The sequence below is a fragment of the Conger conger genome, chromosome 2 (assembly GCF_963514075.1).
Source record: "Conger conger chromosome 2, fConCon1.1, whole genome shotgun sequence".
Taxonomy (NCBI): Eukaryota; Metazoa; Chordata; class Actinopteri; order Anguilliformes; family Congridae; genus Conger; species Conger conger.
In genome coordinates, this window is record NC_083761.1 from 89,794,075 (window position 1) to 89,806,936 (window position 12,862).

The 12,862-nt window shown below is 40.6% G+C and overlaps 1 protein-coding gene across 1 annotated transcript; it reads left to right on the forward strand.

Annotated features, from left to right (window-relative positions):
• Positions 1–3,475: 3,475 nt before the first annotated feature.
• LOC133117202 (tumor necrosis factor ligand superfamily member 14-like) lies at positions 3,476–12,608 on the forward strand. The gene is made up of 5 exons (XM_061227282.1): positions 3,476–4,192; positions 7,494–7,535; positions 8,077–8,101; positions 10,475–10,540; positions 11,011–12,608. The coding sequence occupies exons 1-5, from the start codon at positions 4,004–4,006 to the stop codon at positions 11,409–11,411; spliced, it is 723 nt and encodes a 240-aa protein (XP_061083266.1). The 5' UTR covers positions 3,476–4,003; the 3' UTR covers positions 11,412–12,608.
• Positions 12,609–12,862: the final 254 nt, after the last annotated feature.

The window sequence follows — 12,862 nt, forward strand, 5'->3', positions numbered from 1 at the left end:
AGGAGCTGGATGTCCTGGGGAAGGAGCTCAGGAGCCAAAAAAACAAAACTTGCACTTACAATAACTGTATGTTGTTTAGAACAGCACTTCATGTGTATTTTACTACTTATGGATGTGATGCTTTAGCTTGTGGAAGAACCTATGCTCTTGTAAATTGCTTTGGATTAAAAGCATCTGCCTAATGACTAAAATGTAAATGTAATGCTTATCTCTCACCACTAGGTGGCTCTAGCTCAATGCTGTGTGCAGCACATTACATTATTGGCATTTGGCAGACGCTCTTTTCCAGAGCGACATACAGTTTATTAGACTAAGCAGGAGACAATCCTCCCCTGGAGCAATGCAGGGTTAAGGGCCTTGCTCAAGGGCCCAATGGCTGTGTGGATCTTATTGTGGCTACACCGTGGATCGAACCGCCGACCTTGCAGGTCCCAGTCATTTACCTAAACCACTACGCTACAGGCCGCCCGCAGTAGCCTCTCCTACAGTGTTCAGAGAAGAAATAGTGTCACATTTTCAGGTTCTTAATGAATTCAGTAATGGAGAGTACAACCTGTGTATGGACATGACCATATTGCAGTTGTCATTAGCCAATCAATTGCAAAGAATTTTTCCGAATTCTTATTACCTGTTTGCCTAATATTTCTGAAATATTTATTAAAATACACTGACATCAATTTATATATGTATAATTCTTATACATATATATGTTTTTTATAAATGACAGTCATAACAGATATTGGTAAGGGAAACCATTTAAATTTGTATGCAATATTCAGTTAAATTCAAGATGTATAATTACTAGCTCAGAATGAAATTCTCCATGCATCTCTGCATATGTTTTACATTAGTCTTTTTCATAATCAGCAAAAATGAATATCACTGTAGTGAAACAGTCATTCATAATTCATTATTAAATCCAGATTATGAATTCATTGTTGTATAACTTTAACTGGCATAGAGTTATAGAGGAACTAGATAGAATTGCTGTTGTGAGAATATTTTGTTTGTAAAGTCCTCTGATAGACAGTACTATGGTAAATAATGCAAAAACAAAATTTAATATTATTAACATTTTTTCTGCCTGAAAATGTCCTGGATCTCAGAAAGCATAGCACCACCAAAGTAGATAGACACGAGCAAATATCATCCACATTGACCACATGGTGATTTACATCTTGGTTAGTATCTCACGAAACATAATGTCTGCACTGTTTGCCCCTGAATGGCAGAAGATGAACAAAATATCAAAATATTTTTTCTACTCCAAAGCATTTGCTGCTTCGCTCATGAAATGACCACAGGGAGCCCTGGTAGTGAGGCCTGTCTCTCAAACACATGTGAACGGAACACAACTCTCATTGTATCTCATTATATACTTTTGCGGCTTCAGTTGATGAGGCTTTCAAACTGCTTTTAATAGCATTCAGGATCCACCCATTCATTATCCTAACCTGCTTATCCGGAACACAGGGGGGCTAGAGCCTATCCCAGCATACATTGGGCGAAAGGCAGGAATACACCCTGGACAGGTCACCATTCCATCGCAGGGCACACACACCATTCACTCACACACTCATACCTATGGGCAATTTAGACTCTCCAATCAGCCTAACATGCATGTCTTTGGACTGTGGGAGGAAACCGGAGTACCCGGAGGAAACCCACGCAGACACGGGGAGAACATGCAAACTCCGCACAGAGAGGCCCCGGCCAACGGGGATTCGAACGCAGGACCTCCTTGCTGTGAGGCGGCAGTGCTACCCACTGCACAATCCGTATGAGGATGACTTGTGCAATTTGAAACTGGTTTTGAATGCTTTGAAACTCAGGCTTTGAAACAACACACTTAGGATTTCATTTGGACTGTCAACTTTCTTTCACTTAGAAAACTCATACAGAAACTGAAAATCAAATTGGGTTTCTATTATAGAAACAAAGCATGTTTCATGCTAGAAAGTAACTTGTAACGGCAACATTTTTGTCAGTGATTGGTTATGGAGATGTCGATTACATGTGTGCAAGTAAATTCCGTTTAAGCTTATTGGACAGTGTCTATCATGCAGCGTGAAGGTTCATGACTGACTACACTTATTGCACACATCTCTGTACCCTGTATCAGAAAGCTGGACTGCCTTCAATCTTAGCATGTAGGCAATACCATTGGTGAATTTTGATTTTTAAAGCTGTCCTTGGTCAGGTCCCATTGAATTTAAATTATTTGCTAGAGTGGACAAATACAAATTCATATGCATTGTAATCACATAACATCATTTTGTTTAATGTTCCAAAAGTGCTTTCTGCTCCCTCAGCATGGAAAATCCAGCTTAATACACCTTTAGAAAATGTTAAACTGCTTATCGGCGATACAATGGACACTTTATTCACTTCTTTTACCTAAATGTTTTTACTTGTTTTAGCCTAAATTATTTAAATTGTCTATGTTCTTCTGTGTCCTGCTGTGTGTGGTGCAGCATCTGTGTTATTTGTTCTATTTTAAGCCATTTTGGCCAGGACTCCCTTATAAAAGAGATGTAAATCTCAATGGGACTATTTCCTGGTAAAATAAAAGTTAAATAAAATAATAAATAAATCTGGCTCATGACTGGATCACAGTGTTTGTTTCTGGCTCATGACTGGATTCGGATCACGGTTTGGATAATGGTTGGGATGGATGGGAGTGTTTCATGGGGTGACATGGCTCAGGCAGTAAGAGGTTCGATCCCCCGCCTGGGCTGTGTCAAAGTGTCAAGACACCTAACCCCCAAATGCTCCTGACGAGCTGGTCGGCGCCTTGCATGGCAGCCAATTGCCGTTGGTGTGTGAGTGTGTGTATGAATTGGTGAATGAGAAGCATCAATTGTACAGCGCTTTGGATAAAGGCGCTATATAAATGCCAACCATTTACCATTCATTTTGCAAGGATAACTGCGTTTGTTCCTTAATTTTTGTCATTGTCATTTTCCATCATTTAAAGTCCACAAAGCACATAGAGTAAAACTAGTTCTGCTCCATAGTGCAACCATCAGGTGAAGCATGTTTTTTTCTAACTCTATATTCACCAAATACTTGGTCTATATTCAATATCCTTCCATTCCAAGATTATTCCAAATCAGTTGTTTTGTGTTATTCATTACATCCTTACAAAATATACCTCTTGTGGCTAGAATTATTATTATTATTTTTATTATTATTATGATGCCCAAGTTGAAATTGTATCTGTTTCCTGAAGTACAGAGATAGACATTTGGCAATTTAGTCAGCTCGCTCTGGCTCAGAGAGAGAGAGAGGAAACAACAGCAACGAGATGATAACCACAGTGCAGTGTGTGAGGGTTTAGCTGCTAGAGTTAAATTAACCCTGCCTGCGCGCATGCACCCACACACACACAGACACACACATGCACAAACACACACACACACACACATGCACCCACACACACAGACACACACATGCACACACACACACACACAGACACAAACACACACGCGCATGTCCACATGCTTGCTTCTGCATTTCCACACACAAATTGAGTGAGTGAGCAGACTACATTGTTTAGGATATCACACAGAAGAGATCATACAGAAAGATCACACATAAGAGACTGTTAGGATATGTGGAGGACTGGCTCTTCTCTGCTGCAGTGCTATTGGGCCGTCTTTTTCACTGCATTCTGGGTATTTAGTATTTCGTTTCTGACAGAACTGGAGAAGTTTTTTTTCTCTCCTTCCTGGCACTTCCCTTTCCTTCATCGCAATTGGCTGGTGCGGATGCGCTCTGGTTTTGGAGAGCGGGGCTGCAGTGAGTTTTGAAGAGTGGGGCTACAGTGGGTTTGGGATTACGGTTGCAGTGGGTTTTGGAGAGTACGGTCACAGTGGGTTTTGGAGAGTACGGCTGCAGTGGGTTTTGGAGAGTACGGTTGCAGTGGGTTTTGGAGAGTACGGTCACAGTGGGTTTTGGAGAGTACGGTCACAGTGGGTTTTGGAGAGTACAGGGGCGCGGGATGGCAGAAGGGCAGGTTGCATGTCCTCAGGTGTTTGTGGTGGACAGGCCAGTCACTGGGTCTCCCACAGTACCACGCCCGGGACACACTCCCCTGCTGCAGCAGACTCTGATCTTCCTGCTGTCTCTGGCTCTGTGTGGGCTGGCTGTGGAGGGCTACTTCATCTACCGCCTCTACCAGCAGGCTGTGGTGAGTCTATTCATTATATGAATTTATTATTATTATTATTATTATTATTATTATTATACCCTTATAGTTTGACTGGACTGTTACATCCTCCTAACCACTGTTACTGGTGGCTGTTATATAAAAACAGAGAGGGTCTGATAGAAGGAGAACTATAACCTAACTATAGCACCATTTTTAAAAGAAAAAACAAGATTTTTGCTTCTAGATTGGTATTTCTGTGTTGAAATGTCACCGCCTGTTTCCGATAAGACAACAGGGACATTTTGGCACATCTGGGTATGAGTCTGAAAGTGCTTCTTGTTCAGTAACTGACAGGCATTGCTTCACACATTCAAGTTGTGAAACAGTTTCCTGGAAAACAGCACAGGAGGCTCTTACATCTTAGCTGTGATGGGAGAGAAGGCTGTTATATGTTAGCTGTGATGGGAGAGAAGGCTGTTATATGTTAGCTGTGATGGGAGAGAAGGCTGTTATATGTTAGCTGTGATGGGAGAGAAGGCTGTTATATGTTAGCTGTGATGGGAGAGAAGGCTGTTATATGTTAGCTGTGATGGGAGAGAAGGCTGTTATATGTTAGCTGTGATGGGAGAGAAGGCTGTTATATGTTAGCTGTGATGGGAGAGAAGGCTGTTATATGTTAGCTGTGATGGGAGAGAAGGCTGTTATATGTTAGCTGTGATGGGAGAGGCTGTTATATGTTAGCTGTGATGGGAGAGAAGGCTGTTATGTTCGCTGTGATGGGAGAGAAGGCTGTTATATGTTAGCTGTGATGGGAGAGGCTGTTATATGTTAGCTGTGATGGGAGAGAAGGCTGTTATATGTTAGCTGTGATGGGAGAGGCTGTTATATGTTAGCTGTGATGGGAGAGAAGGCTGTTATATGTTAGCTGTGATAGGAGAGAAGGCTGTTATATGTTAGCTGTGATGGGAGAGGCTGTTATGTTCGCTGTGATGGATTTTTCAAACAAGTTCATAACGCACCACGCTACAGACTACAGGCCTTAGCTACTAGGCTACAGGCTGCCCCATATAATCTACTGTTCTTTTTTCATTAAACTGGCTCACTAGCTATTTAAACAATGTCTTAGCATGTGGCAGATTTTATCATGGTCCAGGCATGCGAGCCAAAGTAAAAGGCAGCAGCTGCAGTACATCACTCTGCCAAATGCCAATAATGTAATGTAATGCAGTATCACCACACACATCAATCCGAAAAGGTGTCAGGACAGAAAATGTGCACATAAAAAGCTAAAGTGCAAAGTCCCTGCTCATGCAAACTAGTAACACTGACATTCTCTGTAGATTTTGGTTTTTCCATGAACCATTTTTATTCTGTGTCTTGGGGACAGGCTCTTGAAAAGCACTATACAGATAAAATGGCCTATATAAAAAACTGCAATACTTTAGAAATTAAAATGAAAAGTGATTAAGTTGTGTCCCATTTCGCTATGGGTGCATAAATCAACACAATAATGCTAGACAAGCATGATGTCACTAATAGGATGTTTGCAAAAATGTATTAAATTAAGTTAAATGTCCTACCTAAAGCTGCCGCCTACATTTACACCTAGTTGCACCCGAACCGTAACCCTAACGCTAACCCTAACTCTAACCCTGATCCCCAGGCCTATTGTCCTGCCCCCAACCACTCCATTTCACAGCAGTGGCTGATGGACCAGGTTTTACACCTAGGTCACTTCAGTGAGAATTTGCTACAACTCTCCAAAATTTGAAAGCTGGTTCTCAAAACGGACTAAAATGTCGTACATACATAATGTAACAAGCCATACCTCCAATACAGATTGGTCTGCACATACAGAGGCCTTATATGCTTTGAGGAATGAATAGATATTTATAATAGTTAATCTATAATAGCTAAGTTATATCTAAACTGTAATATAAATAAAATATGTAGGCAAGTGAACAAATGGATACTTCTAAAAGACTTTGAGGACCATCATTGTTCTTGCAATTGTTGTGGGTTTGTATGTAACATTACAACATTGTGCCACTGCAACATTGTGCCATTGAGCATTTTCCTTACAGGTTTTCCAAACAGCCATAACTAATCAACACAGAACAAAATGCTTTGAAATGTGTTCAATACAATGCATTTGTATGGAGTAACATCAATGCACTGCATTTCTTATCTCTGTGGACAACTTCTTGCTTATTTCCACACATTAGTCTGTGTTTACCTGGCGGCCGTTTGCTGAGATTGAAAAATAGAACTAACTCCAGGAAGTGACTGTGATTTACAAACACAATTCAGCAAATCCAAGAAAGGCACTAAAATTCACAGGCTCACACACTCACATACTCACAGTCACACACACACTCACACACTCACACAGACACTCACACGCTCGCTCACTCACTCACTCACTCACTCACTCACTCACTCACTCATTTACACGCTCACACGTTCACTCACACTCACACACACACACACACACACACTCACACACTCACACACACACACACACTGTCACATACACACTCACACACACACTCACACACTCATACGCTCATACACTAGCTGCAATATTTTGTTCAAAGACAAATAAAAATACAAATCAAATACAAATCAAATGTAATTCAATTAAATGTAAAATAAATATCTAAACACTTTTATCCTAAGCACTGTACAATCAATGCTTCTCATTCATACACACACTCATGTTAATTGGCTGCCATGCAAGGCACCAACCAGCTCATAAGCAGCATTTGGGGGTTAGGTGTCTTGCTCAGGGACACTCCGACACACCCTCCGACTGCTCTTACTGCCTGAGCCATGTCGGATCTTTAATAACCACAGCGAGTCAGGACCTCGTCGTATAAAGGACCTCGTTGTCCGACTGCCAGATGCCTGCTATTACTGACAGAGCCAATGTCACCCATCTAATGTCAGCCGAATGTAAATAACTTTGGTAGGCAAGTGAATGAATAGATATTTATAATAGTTGTAAAATAAATATCTAAACAGTAATATGAATAAAATATGTAGGCAAGTGAGCAAATGGATTCTTCTAAAAGATATTTGAGGGTTTTTCACCCACTAAGGAGTTGTTTACCTTGAATGATATTTATAGTGTTTCCCTTTTTTTTTTGTTACTCTGCAAAGTCTTCTGCTCAAAACTATTACAAAATACAAGTGAAATACAAATGAAATACAGATACAATTTAATTGCCTTGAATGTCAAATAAATATCTAAACTGACATGTAAATAACATTGGTAGTGTAGTGAATGTATTTATAATAAATGCAAAATAAATATTGAATAAATATTCTTGCCCCACAGGATGTACCTTTGGGCACACCTGGAAGGCAGCTTGGAGACCAGGTGATTAAAATTGAATCTAATTCTCATTTCTGTGTTTGTTTGTGTGTTCACCTGTGCAAGTGTGTGTGTATGTGTGTGTATATGTGTGTGTGTGTGTGTGTGTGTGTATGGTGTGTGTGAGTGTGTGTGAGTATGTGTGAGTGTCTGTGTGTGTGTATGGTGTGTGTGTGTGTGTGTGAGTGTGTGTGTGAGTGTGCGTGAGTGTCTGTGTGTGTGTATGGTGTGTGTGTGTGTGTGTGTGTGTGGTGTGGGTGTGTGTGTGTGTATGTGTGTATGGTGTGTGTGTGTGTGTTTGTGTCAGTGTGTGTGTGTCTGTGTGTATAGTATGTGTATGGTGTGTGTGTGTGTGTGTGTGTATGGTGTGTGTATGGTGTGTGTGTGTGTGTGTGTGTGTGTGTGTGTGTGTGTTTGTGTATGGTATGTGTATGGTGTGTGTGAGTGTGTGTGTATGGTGTGTTTGTGTGTGTGTGTGTGTGTGTGTGTGTGTTTGTGTATGCCTGCACTGGTCCGTATTGGTAATGCAGATGTTGTTATTTTGCAGAAAGGCCTTGTGAAACATTCAGAAGGTACAGTCTCCATGTTTCTCATTTGTTCAGTAATTACCTTTTCATTTTGATGATGTCATATTGAAACATTGCACTGCCATAACCCATTCTAGCTGAATTTGAAGTTGTATGTTAACTGTACTTCTGAACAAAATCACCTGGTGCAACCAATTTAAAAGTTATGGCATAACTCAAACATAATAATTCAAACTAGCCTACATTTGAACTTACGTTATACTAGTGCAACAGGCTGCAGAAGTGAATAATTTCTTCCCTCACATCAGCTGTTGCATGAATTTTCACAGCTGTGTCTCAAATGGGACATGTGATATGCCTGTATGAATTCTAGCAACTGTTAAGAATTTTAACTAGTTATAGTGCCATCATGTAGCCAATTAGCTCTGTATTTGTTTAGTAACATATCCCATGTTAAACTCCATTGGTGGTAAGTATACAAAAGGACCAAAGTAATACAACTTGAATAATCAGTAGTGTCATGGATTTATATAAATGTTGCCTTTCATGAACACAAGAATCTAGGATTTTTTCCACTTTATAGAACAAGATATTCCAGATCCAAATTTCCAATTGTCACCAAAGGTTTATCATTCCTTCCATGCCCCATTGCCAAATTTTTTCACATGAGGCAATGCCCATATTATGTGCACATTTTTAAATGGGGCATGAGATATACAGTACCGCTTCAAATTCTAGCCACTGTTCAGCATTTAGCTGGCCATCACATTTGCCAATGTACACTATATTTGTGCAGTGCTGGAAATGGACTGTCCAGCCGATGTCAGAGATACATTTACAGACAGACAGATGGACAAAGTGAATGGGGCTAAGACATAATCCAAGTCAGTTTGTGGAGGTAAAGAATCTCATAATTACCTGCTGAATATGTACTGAAGTGAGATATGGGACCCATCTAAATTATAATATGATATGAATCTGTCAGCTGAATTCTATAAAAACATTATTTGGGTCCACACATCCACATTAAACAATGCATGCACATTTAACCCTTCTCATAACTCTAGCCACCTCATACTTTCTTAAGCTGTGGTTTCTGCTGTCTTTATCTGGGCAGTAACTTTATCTTCCCTTTGGGATAGATAGGCGAGATGTGGCCAAAACTATGTGAGGCGTGCAGAATAATTGCGCTTCTGGAAATTCTTTGAGGCACTCGTCTATCATTGTTGTCAGCTTGTTGAGCATCTCCGGAGAGGGTTAGGGTTAGAGAGGAGAGGTCAAGAAGGATCAGAATACAGGAGAGGAATGAGGCATCCATCAAAGTGTGGCAGAGATATTGGAGGTTTTCAAGACCAGGCTTGATATAGTGCAAGATACTATTCAGCGTTTAGGTAAACTAAGCAGTAGGTACACTTCAGTGGTTGGAAAAGGTGAGCATTGCTAGGCTGAGTGGTCTGTTCTCATCATGATGTTATGTTAATTCTAGCCCTAAACCTTATCCCTAACCACAACTCAAAAGCTAACCTTAACCCTAACCATTACATTATTACATTATTGCATTATTGGCATTTGGCAGACGCTCTTATCCAGAGTGACATACAGTTGATTAGACTAAGCAGGAGACAATCCTCCCCTGGAGCAATGCAGGGTTAAGGGCCTTGCTCAAGGGCCCAGTGGCTGTGCAGATCTTATTGTGGCTACACCGGGATTACATTACATTACATTACATTATTGGCATTTGGCAGACGCTCTTATCCAGAGCGACGTACAACAAAGTGCATACCCATAACCGTGATAGACCATGGTTAGAACTACCGACCTTGCGTGTCCCAGTCATTTACCTTAACCACTACGCTACAGGCCGCCCTAACCATGACTGTAACCGTAACCGTAACCCTAACCATAACCCTAACCATAACCCTAATCCTAAAGCTGACCCTAACCCTAACCCTAACTATCATCCTGAAAGTTGAAATTGTACTTTCCTCTAGGGTCTTTCAGCACACTTATCCCTGGTTATGGGTATGAACTTTGCACTTTGTTGTATGTCACTCTGGATAAGAGTGTCTGCATTACATTACATTGGCATTTAGCAGATGCTCTTAACCAGAGTGACGTACCACGAAGTGCAGATCAAACACAAGTACAAGTGCGAAGAGGACCTGAGAGGACAGTACAGTTCCGAGTCCTAGTGTAAACATACAGAAAATCATACAGCTAATACAAAAAACAACAATATCTATACAACTATATCAGTGCCATTACAGTCTATGGCATATATAAGGCTGCCAAATGCCATTAATGTAATGTAATCCTAGTCCTCAGCATAACCGTTTTGCTTATTAGTGTGTCATTAGTGCGTCATTAGTGTGTCATGCTCCTCACATTGGTTGTCTTGGATCACTTGATTCTTCCTAGATGAAAGGGAGAGAAGTGGCATCACATCACAGCCTGCAAAGATCAAGGCCTCTGCACACCTGACAGGTAAGGTCAGCCCCTGACTGAATGAACCTGGGCTTGGCACATACCTGGGCTCATACCTGGGCACACATGGACATGAAAATGTCAGGATAGCAAAACTGTGTTTGTGTAAAGGCTGTGTTTGGGTAAAGGCTGTGTTTGGGTAGAGACTGTGTTTGGGGTAAAGGCTGAGTTTGGGTAGAGACTGTGTTTGGGGTAGAGACTGTGTTTGGGTAAATGTTGTGTTTAGGGTAAAGGCTGAGTTTGGATAAACACTGTGTTTGGGTAGAGACTGTGTTTGGGGTAGAGACTGTGTTTGGGTAAATGTTGTGTTTGGGTAAAGGCTGTGTTTGGGTGAAGGTTTGATTAGTGTGATAGTAAAGTGCTAGAGGGGTAAAATGTTAGTGTGGATTAATGGTGCAATGTTAGATTGGGTTAGTGTGTTTAGAAGTAGAGCAGCAGCGAGTTGAGTGGCAGACTGCTTTCCGTTGTAGATTTGAGCATTCCTGTGCAGCCAGACGGGGTTCTGCAGTGGGGTGTAAATGGAGATGCCTTCACCCGGGAGGTGGATCTCCAGGCCGGGCTGCTGCAGGTGAAGAAGGAGGGGTTGTACTACATCTACTCCAAGGTGTCTTTCACAGAGCGCTCCTGCTCAATGTTCAAGCACACCGTTGTGCTGCGCACGCCCCGCTACTCCAAGGATCTGGAGCTGATGAAGGCCAAGCGCTTCTCCTGCGGCCCCTCCAAAGCGCCTGAGGATGGCCTGCTCAACAGCTACCTGGGCGGGGTCTTCAGCCTGCATGCCAGTGCCTCTGTCTTTGTGAAGGTGGAGAACCACACACTGGTCCGGCACCAGGACATCTCTGATAACTTTTTTGGAATGTTCATGATTTAACCAAAAAACTGACAACAAAAGCATGTGTTTTTGTTGGTGTGCAGAGCACAGCTTAATGAAGGTATGATTAGTGAGAAACAGAGAATGTGAAGGACTGACTGTTATACAAGGCATAGCATATCAATGTATATCTCCAGGACACAGATACTATTAGATTATTTTATATGATACATTTATTTTGGTGTATAATTATAATGTAGTAATTTATAAAGTAATAACACCTCAATAAATGTATTCTCAATTGTACAGTTGATTATCATTCATTGAGATGCTTTTCCCCCCTGTGAGGACATTCATGCATTGGATGTAAAGTAATGTAATGTAATGTAATGTAATGTAACGGTTATTAGTTTGGGATTGGGATTGATCTGACCTATTTATATCAGTACATACAAAACTGTAGGGAGTTTTATGGAAGCAACCACAAATACACATGTCTTTCCTGAAAAACTACCAAATTATGGTCATAATCTTTCATTTGAAGCCACCTATAGACAAGTTGCTTTGCACTGGACATTTTGTAAAAACAAAACCAGACATGAAAAGGTTTCTGTAACTGAAACATGCATATCTAACAGTTTCATATCAGAGAGAGTGGATGTGTGGTTCAGTATGAAGTTACTGGAAGATGTGACCTGGCTTTATAGGAAACTACACTGTACAGAGAGGTGTTAGTATTGGGACTTTTTGCAATGATGCTGCCTCATCATCGACCTTTTAAGCAACTGATAATGTATGTTACCTTTTCTGTGATGGCAGAGATGATGCTGTGAACTGTTCTCCAGTTTTACAATGTGAGTGACATATACCAATAATATTTCATACTGTGCATTTAAAATGTTATACCGTGTATATTAATGGTATTTATATATTTAATTATCAAAGAAAATAATATAAATAGCTTGCTCATATTATATTACTTTAGTTTAAATGAAGAGAAAGACATTTACTGACAATGATCTGTTTTACCTCTATTCAGGTGAAAACCTCACATTTCCTCTTTGTGGTTATGTGCCTGTGAAATGGGTTTGTTTGAGGCTTTTAAATCATTAAAGGGATAAACAAAGTGAACTACAGTGACCTTCAGGGTAAGTTTGTTTGGCAGAGTGAGGGGCCATAAATATAAATCAGCTTTCACTTGTGTTTATGATGGGGTCAGCATCCTCTTTCTCAATGCCAATAAAATCATTTAAAGACCTTTGTGTGGAAATGGCTTGATTTCTCAGAAAATTGCATTAGTAAGTCATTGTTAATGCATATGTAGGTTTTCAGATTTTTAAAATATTGTTTAAATAAATTTGTTGGTGAGGTGAACAGATGGAAGCTGTTTGTTTTGAAATTTGATAATCATTAGTTTATTAGGTTAGGTTAGGCCTGCTGGGGGTTTATCCTGACATTGCCGGATATCTTTATGAAATCTGCTCTCCCAAACTGGTGTAGTCTGAGATGGA

Coding starts and splice junctions, on each gene's coding strand:
- LOC133117202 (XM_061227282.1), top strand. CDS start 4,004: ATGGCAGAAGGGCAGGTTGCATGTCCTCAGGTGTTTGTGGTGGACAGG. Junction 4,193..7,493: donor GCCTCTACCAGCAGGCTGTG/GTGAGTCTATTC, acceptor CTTGCCCCACAG/GATGTACCTTTGGGCACACC. Junction 10,541..11,010: donor GGCCTCTGCACACCTGACAG/GTAAGGTCAGCC, acceptor TTTCCGTTGTAG/ATTTGAGCATTCCTGTGCAG.